Source organism: Nipponia nippon, unplaced genomic scaffold, assembly GCF_047370975.1.
Source record: "Nipponia nippon isolate SJK-2023a ecotype South Korea unplaced genomic scaffold, ASM4737097v1 scaffold_8, whole genome shotgun sequence".
Lineage (NCBI taxonomy): Eukaryota > Metazoa > Chordata > Aves > Pelecaniformes > Threskiornithidae > Nipponia > Nipponia nippon.
In genome coordinates, this window is record NW_028262402.1 from 35,526,625 (window position 1) to 35,541,293 (window position 14,669).

General features: G+C 34.6%; 1 protein-coding gene across 5 annotated transcripts in view; it reads right to left on the minus strand.

The window, feature by feature from the left end:
- Nucleotides 1-14,669, minus strand: part of VPS13A (vacuolar protein sorting 13 homolog A) — a 112,024-nt gene that overhangs the window by 3,510 nt on the left and 93,845 nt on the right. For 3 of the 5 annotated variants that reach the window (XM_087742756.1, XM_087742755.1, XM_087742754.1), the window contains 3 exons: nucleotides 4,120-4,205; nucleotides 3,386-3,509; nucleotides 1,758-1,832 (listed from right to left, as the gene is read on the minus strand). In XM_087742756.1, coding sequence (XP_087598882.1) covers nucleotides 1,758-1,832; nucleotides 3,386-3,509; nucleotides 4,120-4,205 — 285 coding nt within the window. Of the gene's footprint in view, nucleotides 1-1,757; nucleotides 1,833-3,385; nucleotides 3,510-4,119; nucleotides 4,206-11,295; nucleotides 12,671-14,669 lie in introns of those variants that run through there. The other 2 variants (XM_087742758.1, XM_087742757.1) reach the window with 1 other exon arrangement.

Genomic DNA, 14,669 nt, shown 5'->3' on the forward strand with positions numbered 1-14,669 from the left:
GAGATGAAGTTATACAAAGGGATTGCCATGAGAAAGCTGCATAATGCTTTCAGGAAGATGAGCGGATTATTATTACATCAGATTCTGTTACGGGATCAGGTTCTATGTTACAGATCTTTAGGATCCCCTCCTCCCCATCACAAGCTCACCGCCGCCCCCCCCAAGGAAACCAGAGCTTCTGTTTAGCAGGATGCTGAAGGTTTGAAAGAAGAACTGGCTGTTCAAGAAATCACTATTCACATCAGAATATGGCACTCCTCACAGATGGAACAACTTTGTAGTGTCCACTAGACTGACGACAGGAAAAATGTTCACAAAGCAGTGTCACTGAAATGACCTCATACCCTTTTTTACTATAAAGGGTGCAAGTTTCATTTTCACTGTTCCTAAAACATGTCCCTCAGTGTTGTCTCACTGTATACACAAGCCCAAGTGTCACATTTGCAGAAGTGAGCCGTAGGCTAAACAGCCCAGAAGCGACTCTGAAGACTTGCTTTCTGTAGGATAGCCCCTAAGGGCCTGATGGCAATTACTGAATGAATCTGTTAAGTATTCCTTCAAGATAAAACTACATTCCTTACCAAGCCTGCCTGACAGTGACTTTTCCCCTCATATTCTCATTCCTGTTGGTTTTGTGAGGTTCACAGGCCTTGCGAGGAAAAGACACAAACTGACATTTTTGTGAAAAGTGCACACAGCTTTTTCAGCTTTCTTTTCCTTGCTTAAGACTTACAGCATACATAATATGATGCACTAATTTGATTTTTGGTATTGTTCCTGATTTAGCTGGGGCATAGATGGGATTCCCTTCCCAGACAGACTACTGGACCTCAGTGCCACCCCTGCCCTACCACAGCCAAAAAGAAAAAAAAGAGGAGCTCAGTATCTCCAAAGAGTACAGACAAGTCAAATTCAGCACGGCGTCCTCAAAAACCTTGACAGTATTTGTAATGCTTTTTGAGGTAGGAGTCAAAAGGTATCATTCGGCTGTGGTTAGAAGCTACCCTCATAAAGACATAAGCAACTTTAACTCATGAGAAGATGCAAAAGCAACTTAAACTGATGAGAGGATGCAACTTTCGCAGACTGTTTCAAGTAGTAATCCCATATCCCACTGGTGTGAATATATGTAAGACTAATTTATTCTTTGTGAAAATAATGAGCTACACTAATAAAAACAAGGCAGAACTTTTGTAATCTGGCTACTTGATAGTTCTAGTAGGAGACCTGAACCACTCCTACTCTCTGCTGTAGTGAAAACTAGTGATGCCACAAGGAAGAGATCACATAGAATACCTGTATAATACTAGTAATATCATATATCAAATAAAAAAATTGTGTTTCTATTAGGGATTTTCTTCATTCTTCAACCAAAACTATTTTATGGAACAGCGGAATGACACCCTACCCTGCCCTCCAGAATAAAATTAGGAGTATTTACAAATAGTTTGTTCTATTAAAAAGTACTATTTTAATTCACATTCTTGATTGTTTATTTTTTGTTAGCAGTACTGTTAAATCAGCCATTTCACAGACAGTTATAATTCCAAAGATGTATGTAAGGAAAAGTTTGGTGTTGGAATTGAGTATTTTTGAAATTCAGTACTGAATAGATCATTGCCATTTCCATCTGTGTAATGGCTATGTGAAAATACTCCATTTTAAATATACATAGTAGTTTCAGGTTAAGAATACTTCTGTTTCACTTTTTAAGCCAAATTTAGCACAATATAATTGTAATAGTATTTTGACTTTACCTTAGCATCCTCTGGACTTTTAAAATTGATAATTTTTCCAAATTCTTTGGCATGGAACACAGACTTAACTCGTTCCTAAAAAAAAAAAAAAAAAAAAAAAGTAATTCCAAATTGAAGTTAGTTTCTTCAAACTTTATGACTAAGAAGTTATTTACCATTAAGGCAGCTATATGGTTCAGACAGCAACGTGTACCCATTACACTAATCTGAATATGTTCACATCGCATGCACACACCCTGAGAAACTTCATTTTCTGCATGAAAGCACAATGGAGCGGAACACTCCAGAAATAACAGACTTCCCTTTTTACCATGGAGTCCCTGGAGATTGGACTAAAAAACTGTGTAGGAATGGAAGCAGATAATGGAGTATGTGTAGTAACAAAATCCAGTACTCCCTAAGGCTACAATTTCTCATTCTCCTTCAAGTCATTACCTGGGCGGACATTCCACCAACACTGACTTGCAAGTATTGGTCTTAGATAGTGAAAACAGCAACTTAGGCTTCAGAAATAAAACGTAAGCAGTGCTTTGCAAAATACAGTTTTCAACCATAGATTTCAATAAAGAGCATACTGCAGACATGTGAATGGACTCTGGAATGACTGCTGTATAGGGGTAAAGATGGATATGCTATTCAGGATTGTCTGAAATGGCAGAAACTCTAAAGAATTATTTCATCCTGTAAAAGTTCACTTGCAGTCAGAAATCCAGTTTGGAGGATTCCAAACCAATATGGCTCTGCCTTTCATGCTCTCTGCAATAGAAACAAATAATCTGAGTGAAAAACTGAATGACTTTGTACACTGTCAAGACTGTCCTGACAACCAAGATGTGTAATTACACACATGAAGCTTATTAAAAACAGACACAAAACAAGACACTGGCAGGTAAATTTATTGATTGAAATTAAATCCAGTTACCATCTCAAAAAAAAAATTTAAGAATCATGTTTTTTAAGGAACTTTGCCTCTGTAAGTATACTCGGTCATCAGTGGTCATCTTTCTCCTTATGCCCTTGGCCAGTTTACCAGGGAAAGTAAGTTTGGGGATTTTTTAAAGCAAAAATTGCAACTGAGAGCAACATTCTTCAGCTTGCATTGAAAGGGATAAGCATAGGTCATTACAGTTTTTATAAAGATATTAACAACTTATACTTTTGAAGAATTTGATTACTAGGAAATGCAACAACAGTCCTTGAAGCATAGCACATGTATTGCTTTGATATATTTGAATCTTTGGGATTGCAACAAGGTAGATTTCCACATATTAGCATATTCCCACAGTGCCAGAATGTGTAATGAAAATATTCTGCAACTGTCTGAGAAAGTTTTGTTGTATCACCGTTTTCCAAACTATGAATACACCACAAGCTGGTACATATAAACAAAAAATTCCCAGGGCTCAAGGAATAATTTCATCTGCAAACACCAAGTCACCATTCTGCTTAGAACATTCAGAAGCTAGTTATCTGAGGAGTTTGCCCATGCCAAATTTCAACTCCCTTCTCTGAGTGCATATCAACTAGAAGAGAGATCAAGAATTCAAAGGAGAGAGATCAGGAATTCAAAGTTCAATTTTATAAACAGTAACACAAAAAGAAACCAAAACACGACGAGGTTAACATACCTTGGCTTCAATGCGTAACCTTCTGCCATCAACGATGAATGGTTCTTTGGTAAATTCATCATAAGTGTATTGCCATTCACATGTCAGCTGTCCAAATGTCCCTTTTGTCACAAATAACACACCACTAGACACCAGAAAATAGAATCAATAATTTAAAAATTAATGTAAAAATACTTAAAAGTTACCAAGTTACCCTAGCTCTAGTGAAGTCATTGTTCCAAAACAGTTCTTATCTAATGATATGTAACAACCATACAGCATACTTTCCAAAAGAGTGACTTTTGAACATTCCTCTAACATATTTAAAATACTGTTTCATAGCAAAACCATAACACTACTTCTAGCTGTATTTCTAAAAAAAGTTGTACAGTTTTGATTTCAGAAGGATGCTTGATACTCCACTGTTAGACATTATTGACTATGTTCCTGTCATATCCTTTTTTCCTTCATTATGCTAATTTATAAGTGAATCCCACAGTTCCATTGACTTTAACCTAACCAGATTTATAACAAATCTTTCTCAGCTAAAGAAATCATAAAACTAACATTCCTTTTCTCTCCTTACATAGAGAAATTACTATGGCACTCAAAATAACATACTCTTGTGTTGAACAATGCCACTGTTTAACACGACTGTTAACAGCACCCTAAGCATGCCTTCCCCATTATTTTATCTACATACATAATGACATGATAGTTTTAAGTACTTATTATTCAGAGTCAAAACTGTTTACCTTTTTGTTACCATTAACAGGTCTGTACTGTTGACCATAGCATGTGCAATGTATCTGAGTTTTGCAAATCTTCCATTTTCAATTTTCTAAAAGAGACAAAAGTTTTGTAGCTTTGACTATGCTAGTATAAATTCATGTACTAATTTTGTGCTTAAAATGTATTTATCCCCCCAAAAGTATAAATTGCAACAAAGCACATAGCATATACTTTTAAATAAAAGGCTATTTCCATAAAGTCAGAATATGACTAACAGATCTGTGACAGCTAATGTTCATAGTTATACAGAATTTTTCGGTTGCTGTTAATGCAGCTATGCAAATAAAAATCAATCCTAACCAAAACTGGCAAGGAGCAATATAATTTCTCAAAACATTTCAAGTAAGTTTTCTACATATTTTTAGTACATGCCAAACTTCTGCTGACTAATACAATTCTGAAACAACAAAAGAAATAAGGATTCATTTCCTAAATTATGCCAAGTCACCTCCAAAACATTGGAGTAATTAATTCTGGGAATAAATCTATGCTTAACTGTATACAAGAACCCACTATCATGTAGACAGTGGGACTTAATAATGTACTTGAAGTAATGCTTAGCATTTCTCCACATTCTTTTGTTTTCCCCTGAATTTACTTAATCTTTTCCTACAATTGCTGGAGTATTGTAGCAGAATGTTCTTTAATGGGAGATAAGTTTAAAATATTGACGACAGCGGATTAATCATTTTTAAAAACAGAGGTTCTGTAACTTTAACATGACTGGGCAACCATTGGATTTCTGACTTCTTGAGCAATGAGTGATTAAATTAGTGATCAAGTTAAGATTGCTGCATGTTAGTTGCGAATAGCAACATGACTGCTTGCATACTTTCCATCTGTTACAAATTGGAAGTAAAAATAATTAGTATAAACTGGTATGATTCAATAAATCCTTAACCACAAACATATTGCTTCAGATATGTATGCCAATATTTAAAAACATATAGGTTAGTTCTCAATGCAGTTAAAATAGCAAAACCATTTAATGAGTATTCATCACGACTGTAAAATGATAAAGACATTTAATTAGGCATACCCTACAACTTCAAATTTGGCCACATGGATAGCTCCACTTGCCCACACAGATTTTTTTTAAATAATGCCTTCCCTCAAAGTTGCTGATTCTTTAGTGACTAAAATGCAAGAACATCTGAGTAAGAAGTTCTCAAAAGAGAGCTTTCCACAAAGCTCTCAGGAAGCTTGGATTATTTCTCTCTCCCCAGCTCTGTTGGGCTACAAAATCACAGCTATTGATCATGTGCCTACCTACATAAGTCACTGCTTGAATTTATTTCTGCAAGAGCTAGTGTCAGGGGCAGGATGAATTCAGCAAGAAGAATGGCAGAAGAAATAAGGAATTAAGGGCTTGGAAAGCCTTTTTTATTTTATTTTTGGAAATTCCTTATTCGGGCTTTGTCTAGGTGTTGCCATGCCTCTGATTTGAGTCTCTCCCTGTCTCTCATATGAAGTAGGAGCTTGGACCTACATAACTAAATAACCAAAAAAATCCTCTCTTGAGGCAGCCTCTACAATGTTCCAGCACACAACACACTGGATGATTAGAAGACAGAGGAGGCTGTATGGGCATACAGCATGGATAGGATATCTGACCCAGACACCACACTACTGGTCTAGTTCTGTGTCCTGCTGGATTTTCAGCGTTAGTGGCCTAGCGAGAAAGACAGAGAAAGGGAGGAGAAGGCTGACAGGAACTCAGGGAAATAATGTGTGTGGAAAGAACAAGGGTGGTTGAGTAGAGGTAACAAATACACATCGTTGCATTTAATCTGCAAGACTCTGTGACAATGCCACCAATTTCTCTTACTGACCAAACACGTTATAAATATTGCAAAGTATGACCAGTATCTCTTGTCTATCAGAAGCAATAGTGGGGGAGAAGCATTTAGCAATTTAGCCTTATTAGGATCTCTAGTCTCTCCCCTGCATCATAGAAGATAACTTTTTTATGCTTTGCAAAGCATTGAGATAAGGCTAGAGTGGGATTTAAAAGAGCAGGGTTACCTCTTGCTGTCTTTTCATTAGCTTGCTAGTTAATTTTCAACAAGTCATGTCACCCCCCTGTAACTTACTCGGTTTACTGATAATCAATTGAGAATTATGAAAATTATTATGGAAGTACAGTACTTAACTATCACACAGGTTGCAATCCTAAACAAAACCTATTTAAATGTCCACCAAACTAAGATTCACAAAGAAGTTATTTGCTCAGGACAAAAATATTGTTAGCATGTGCTAAGCGCTGAGCTAACTACTCCTCATTGTTGGCTATGAGTCAAAGATCATAAACTCAAGTTATCTGCGTTCTACAGTTTTGTAGACAACAGACATTAACTGGGAAATAAGACACAGGAAAATCCCGCACAGTCCATTTGCAAAGGTAACGTTTGTATCTATGCTGAGCAGTAACTGCTTCCAAATTTTCTGCCTTTAGATATTTCTACCCCTCATTACAATCTTTATCCCTTTTAGCATTAGGCTTGCACCTATTCATTAGGAAATACATCATAAAGGGATACACCAATTTACTGCTGATCATTCTTATAGCAAGATCGCTACTGCGCTCTGCTACCCAAGTGGCTTATACAAGTCAAACATAAAAGGATATATAATTGATCCCTCAATATAGATGCACAAATATGTTATTTAAATTTTACAGTATTTAGCTATTAATTGTTTGGAGAAAGATAGCAACTTGGACCACTGTTTGGTGATGCAAAACTATGAAAGTTAACATTGATCAATCGTTTTTTTCAATATTAGTTTCACCACTGTAAGAAAACAAATACTAATTTTCATTTTTAATTAAAAAAGGTTTAATAACCTGATTACTTTAGTATATGTTATGGTTAATTGACTAGGCATGAAAATTGAATTAATCTATTCAAAAAAGACACTCCAGCAGCTCTAAAATGTGAAGTAATCAGAGCACAAATCCCCTCCTTTGCAAATTATTCTTACCTGTAGTACAAATGCTTAGATGTCACTGCAATAATCTAACAGTAGATGTGATCATTTGTGCAGAGATGGATATGCAAATATGCTCAGTGTCTTAAAAGTGGCATCTCTGCATTTGGAAGGATTCCTAATCACACTACATGCTCCTAATTTATTGAGGAGGAAGCACAGAGGCCTTTGAGAAAGTTAGAAATAAAACTGAGCAGAGTGTAGGTAGTGGGGACAAAATTTAAAATCTATGACCCTTCTGGTTATAGTTGTAAAAAATACTAGTAGCGTGTGTGATAAAAAAGTCTGAATGTGTGATATCCTTGAACTCATCTCAACGGAAACGACATGTAAAAAAAAAAATACTGTAAAGACCGTTACTACTTAAAAAGTGGTTATAAATCTGCTACTCTTCTCTCTTGATGTTCAGATTAACTTGAAGTTTTCAAGTGGGTTTTAGATTGCCAGTGTATTTTCTTATGAACTGATTACTATCCAAATGTGTGAGTTCTGAAGGCAATTAACTGTTGTTGATAGAAACTCCAACATTGAATGTATCTTTCAGTTCAAATTATAAGGTGACTTTTTCAAAAGCTGTAGAATTGCTCATTTCAGCAGACTAACCTGGTATAATTACATATCCAGTCTTCCCCACAGAAACATTCAATAATTCTAAGCGTACACAGGTCACTTGTTAGATCTAGCTTGAATGCGTATGAAAAAAGGGGAAAAGTTGTTAAACGAAGAAACAAATAACATGTAAAATGTTCCTTTTTCTGCTATGCAAAAATCTCTCCTCATCCTTTATTAATAAAAACTAACGTTAATCCTTTATTGCCTACTCCCTCATTCCAGTTATCATAATGTGCAATGTCATTCTATAAAAAGCAAAGCTTTTGCCCATGATGTGCTAGTGCCTGAATTCAAGATTACATTCAGCCATGCTTAACAGCAGCTCTGAAATCAATGCGGTTTTATTCAAATCAACAGAAATTTGTGTCCAAGCTTAACCTTTCAATTTAAGGCCACAGTGTGCAGGACAGTAAAAATTAGGACACAAAGTTTCTGCTTCACAACAGAAATATAATTTGCCTATGCTGACTGGCAGAATTATCTTGGGTCAATTTTTTACCTGAATACCAAGAGAATTCATTTGATGAGCTGAATGGAGAAACCATACTGATCTACACTTCCATTTTGATGACCACATCTAGATGTTCTTTGTGTTTCCTGCCAATACAAGCAAAGTTCTTTGATTTGTAGCATCTGAAGTGATTACTGTATCAGCAGGGAAATGGAAAAATATTTCAATTTTTTTTCTTGTATTCTGTGTCAGAAAACAAGCTGGTGTATGCTTTGCCTAGGAAACTTCTAGTATTTACTTGCTTTTCCACCATATATAAGTATTTATGCTTTAATCACAAACAAGCTAAAACGAAACTGAGTCACACAAGCTTCCATGTTCTTCTGAAACAACTGGTCTTAGCTAGTCTCAGCCAGCTTCCTGTACATATACAGAAGTCTTCTATTTGGGGGTGGGCAATGGCTACGAAATAATATCCAAATGTTGCACATTGAAGTGGTAAGAATCCTGCTCCTTCCTTCAACCTAATCACAACAGGTTTTCCAAAGGAGAACAGATAATGGCAGCTGTGACTCAATTAAGGGAGCAGCAAACTAGATAGCATGCATGAATGGATGCCTGGTAAGAGTCAGGACAATGTAGAATAAAAATGAAGTTACTTTGAACTTTGGAAAGAACTTGTCCCTATAATTTCGTGAAGTGAAACCTCAGTTTCAGAGTACTTCACAAAATGGATGTTTATGTTTTGATCTAAACCCAAGCCCAAGGGTGGTGAGGGAAGGAGAGAAAGGAGGAGTATGACACACTTTTCCCACTCCTCAGATGTTCTTCCTGGCAGACTGAAGTTTGAATACTAAGAAACAAGGGTCTGTTCAACCCATTCCAACATTCTTGCCACCTAATCTGAAGCTTACCTCATGACCAAAAAAGGATCACTGAACAGAAAGCTGAACACCTCCAATACAGTAGGATACAGTATTGAAGCATGGCTTTGAAGGATTATCTTCTCTACAGCCTTACATCTACTGCAGCATAGTTGGGCAGCAACCTTACACAACACTGTAAAAGAGCCCTCACAAATTCATACACTATAAAGGCAAATTAAAAATAAAAAAAGGTTTTGAATGTATTTTGGTTTTGAGCAGGCACTGAGCTGTGACATAAGAGGACTCCACTGATTTCATGGTGCAAGTGTTAATGACTTATTTTCATAAGCATGAGATTAGCCTATCTTTCAGCTTTATTCCCTGGCAGGGCAAAGACCAGTGATTTCTGGCAGGTCTATAACTTCTGTAAATGACTAATAACCACAAAGGTATAAATGGTCTATTAAATGATCCCAGAAACTGTCTATAGCATCCCTCTGCACTGACTTAAGTCTACAGAGTCTCCTGAGAAAACAAAAAGACAAAAAGAACCCTGATCAACAGGGATGTACTGGATAACACCAAAAATAAAAAGCACAGCCAATTCTTCACCTCAGCAAGGAGGAAGCATATAAATTCAAGTTGCCATTATACAAGTCACTAAAGGAGTAAAACTAAACACTTGGAAAAAGCTGAATCCAGCCTGAGCAACCTGAGCTGAAAGGATGGCACTTAGTCCTGGAGTTTTCAGCAATAGTACTGGACTTGAAATTCAATTCACCAGTGCAAAAGTAGGAAAAAAATTGCACACCCAAAAGTTAAACTATTAAAATACATTTTTAAAAAAGCATTTGAAAAGATGGTCTGTATTTTTTGATATATTACTTTAAATCCCTGAAGAAAATACTCTCTAATTTTTTTTTTTATTATTATTTTTTTGCATTTTTGGTGCCTTAAAGAGCATCAGTTTCAGCTAGTTAGCTATTATACTTTCCACAGGTTTTGGTTCCATGACTTAGAGAGAAATTAAATCCTAATATCCTAAGTGATACATTGTTTTTTATCCTAAATCCAAATTATTTCCTTTCCCAATGTACATTCAGAGGAAGCTAGAGTCAAGACAGAAACAAATAAAATACTTGTGCAAAATGACTACATTTTTTATTAATATAAAAACATCAAAAATAGAACTATACTCCATGAAAGAGACAAAATAATCAAAGGTATATAATCATATTTGCCAATGATACTGGGGACTGTTTTTTTTTAAACTTTTTTTTTTAAGTTAGCATTCTACAGCCTTTCCATCTACCAAGTAAAGAAAGAACTCCTTTTAGATATATTGCAGTGGAACTTGAATTAGTGATACCTGACACAGAAGTCCTACCATTCATGTTAAATTTTACTTCCACATTCTGTAATGATTTGTAGAAATATAAGTTAAAAAAAAAATTAAAATTAGATCAATTTGATAGAAAAAAAAAGTATTATTTCTAAAAATCAAATTCTTATTCTTGCAGCAATGCTTTTTCAATGAAAAATGATTGCATTTCTTTCTAAAGCTGTTTTAGAATGAGGAAAAAATATGTTTTGTTATAAAATTGACATTCATTGTTTTATAAGTCAGGTCATTATAGAAGAAAAACAAAAGTTTATACGATAAAAAAGAAGTTGCACTAAAAAGCCAAAAAGGAAAAAACAAAATGTCAGGTAACATATTCAAAGTTCCCAAAACCCAGTAAAGTTAATAAAATGCAGCAGTAACCTTTCCATGAAGTTGTACGTAACAATTTCCTCAACTTTCAGGCACGACATGTCTTTTTTCAGGACTGAAGATCAAAATAATTTCCTATGTTCTTCAAAGAAATACTTGAGAACTATTTGTGTCTGAAATATTCAAAATCTTTCCCACACTGTTTCAATCAGTAACAAATTGCAATACAGTCTTTCAACAACTACTGCAAGACATCCTTTTTAGATGACAGTATTACAAAATAGGTAGCAATACATGATCTGTAGCAACCTTAAGCATCAGTAGTTTCAGCTAAAACAAGCTCTCAAGTTGAGTTTGTACCCTCTTTTATCTGGGAGATTACAGGCATATATTTCTTGGCTCATTGCCCAGGAGATCAGACTGTACAGCACCTTTTGAAGGCACAGAGCCAGAATAAGCAATCTGACGGATTTTAATGGCTCTTCCCTCAGGATTTTGATAACTGGAAGACAATAGACAATGAAGGACATGACATCACCTTTGGTAACTATGCAAACATTTCAGAAGCTCTTATTGCTTTAGAGCAATTCTAATTCTTCAGATGTTGGCAAAAGAGTTAATTCTTACTACCGTGCTTATTGATACATAAATATCTATTGCAAGACATCTTTAAAATGCCACACAAAATCTAGATTTAGCAACAAACCACAAAAAAGAATGAGAAAACTGTGCCAGCATTCCAGTGAATACAGAATAGAACAATTTTTAAAGAAACAAGTAACTTGTAAAGCTATATTGTAGAATTTACAATGGAGAATTATAGTGGTTCAGTGTTGTTTTTTTTTCTTTCCCTGTGTCTAGGTAAATAAAGAACTAAATAATTTTGCATGTTACGTATGTTCTACTACAGAGAGCCTTGTAAAAGTACTGGTATTTTCTTCAGCTCTCCATGATTTTACATAGGGTTTAGTTATGGGGTGGTTTTTTTTTACTTTCTTTGTTGCTATGAAAACAATAAAAATATTGATTTAAGAACCAAATAATTTATGGTCACAATAAAAAATAATTAAATAAACCATTATTTCACACATCTAAGAATTCCAAAGGATACACAAAATAAGTATTTAAAAATTATGGTAAAACAAATTATAAATGAAAAATTAAAGGTTTATATTAAGCATTCCTTTCAAAAATATATTATTTTATCTTTCAAATACTTTCATAGGGCGTTTAGTGTTTTCACATAATCTAGTTCCAGGAACCATGAGAAACAATGTTGGAACAGAACAGATGAATCCATTTTAGATATACTTTAGACGTGTTTATTGTTAAAAAGAAAAGCAAACAAAATACTTTTGAAATATGAAATAAATGAAACAGTCAAACAGCATTTTAACACCAATAATGACTGTACAACTCAGTAAAGTTTTACTAAACACATTTAAAGGCATTCCATCTAGCAAATTATAAAACCTGTCAAACACTTACGTAAATGCAAAAACATTAAATACACTTGATAGAAATATATCTGGAAATAAACTCTAAGTATTACTATTTCTTCATATTATTCAATACTATTTTCACCTAATATCCAGTTTTACCTGTAAGACTATTTTTATTATATTCTTTGCTCCTTTGCCTAGCACTCATCATCATACAGTTTATTTCCCCACATATTTTTTTTTGCACAGTTTCAAAAATAAGAATTTAATATCAGACAACCCCAATTTCTCAGTGGGAATTATAGCAGCAACATTTAATACTTAAAGGTCAAAAGAGTGTGACAAAGGCCATATATATCTGTTACAGTCCGTATCATCCTAACTGTCATCATCATCACTACTATTGTGAGTCTTAGTCCATTCCCTGTAGGCCTGTCTTTTCTGAAAGCATGGTAAGGGAAGAAGAAAGCAGAAGTATTAGTTTGGAAGTATTAGTTTGTCTGGCAAATTTGTTAATTAAAGCAAAATAAAACCCCAGAAGACAAAAAATTCTGAAGTGACATCCTAGTTTAGGACACAGTATGAGCACACGAAATCACTTATATCCTATTTCCTTTAATCAACATATACAATCTCTAAATCACTAAAAGAAGTTTTATTCCAATCTAATCTAGTAATCTGTTGAAAATGCTACAACACAGTGACTGCAGTGTGGCCAATCACCAGAGCTGTATGCACAGAAATAATATAGAAGAGGAGAATAATCTTCTTTCCCTCCATAAGAAAATATTATGCTATTCAAACTGCTTCAGATAGGGGACATGTAATACAGTGAGTCTCATGCAAAACAAAGAAATATCTTTAGCATCAGAAACATTAAGAACCAAAACCATTAGTACACTTGAGGGTAAAATAAGTTTAAGACATCAAACATACTATATAAGAAATTAATGCCTGAAAAAAAAAATACATAATTAATTATTTTCTGATTTGATTGTCTACAAGGAGAATTACAATCTTGTTTGGAGCTTCCAAAACATTTCTTCAAGAGTGCTTCTGCCTTAGAATTGTCAGTAGTGGAAACTAACATGAAACATACAATTTTTCAACTTTAGCTACTTTCAGTTGGTGGCTGCCATCACAAAACATGACAGACATTACACAAGGTAATGCCTTAATAAGTTGGATAATGGAAGGTGGTGGTACTGTACTCAACCAGACAACAGAGACAAATTAGAATTAAATACTACACTCCAGAATTTTTTAAAGGTTTCTCAGAAAAAAAACCAACAAAATGCAAACATGTAAAAATTTAAGAAGCAAAAGTGATACAAAGTCATTAGAGAAGTCTGCACATTAGAGCTGACTCTGTTGGCTTGCTAGTGTTTGTTTTAGTGGTACACTTTAAAACAGAAAACGGGATGTTTTGGAATTTGTTTTCTTACCAAAAAAAAAGGAGAAAGATTAGAACGTAAGTTTATGTCCTTCATCAGTAGTAGCTTCTAACTATGCTCTAGTTAAGGTAATACTGCTTTATAACACTAGCTTTAAATTGGAAAGCACAGCTTAAAGCTACCTCATTAGAAGACAGGCAGAGGCATACTATTTATTATCAAAGAACCTTCACAGTCTGCTGAACTAAATCACCAGTGAATGGTATCACGAACATAGCTGAGATGCCCCAAATAGGACAATCCTCTTCTACCAGGCAACAAAGGACAGACTAATGAAACGCAGAAGAAACAGAAACAACCAGATCGGAACTCAACATGAAACAAACAGCTGTGGCAATTCTCAAAATAGTCTAAAAATCCTCTCCAAAGGCTACTTCATTCTTATTTGCTTCTCCAAAAAGGTTATTTCTGTATGAATTCTCCAACATTTCCCTGGCACACTGTGAATCCTTCAATGTGTATTTTAAACATTCTGTTTACATTCATGCAATCACTAATTACTACTTTATTTCTTATGTTTGAGTATTTCTAAAATGCAGTTTTGCTTCTAACAGAGAAAAAAATAGAAACTTTGTAAGCTGCATAACAGTTCAGATTATTTCCACTGATATCTGAGTAAAATTTGCTTAAATGGCAGCTGAATTAAGCAATAACTGTGGCTCAGCACGCTCTTCATATAAACAGTATTCCACTTCAAAACTGTTTATGTTCTTTCAATGGCTGTAGTATGACATAAATACAGCTATTTGAAGTGTGTTTAAAATGCTGTTTTACATAAAATTGAGATTAAAATGTCACTGTTTAAAATGCGTATTATAAGATTACTGAGAAAAGTATCTTTGTGTTTATAATCACTGTTTATCAAAAATAAAAATTAAAGACATAAACCCTTTTAATTAAACATACAAACCTTTTTCTTCTTTCAAAATGCTCTGTGTCTTGCACAAACCTCTAGAGATATACTGGTACAAATTATGGTGTCTTTC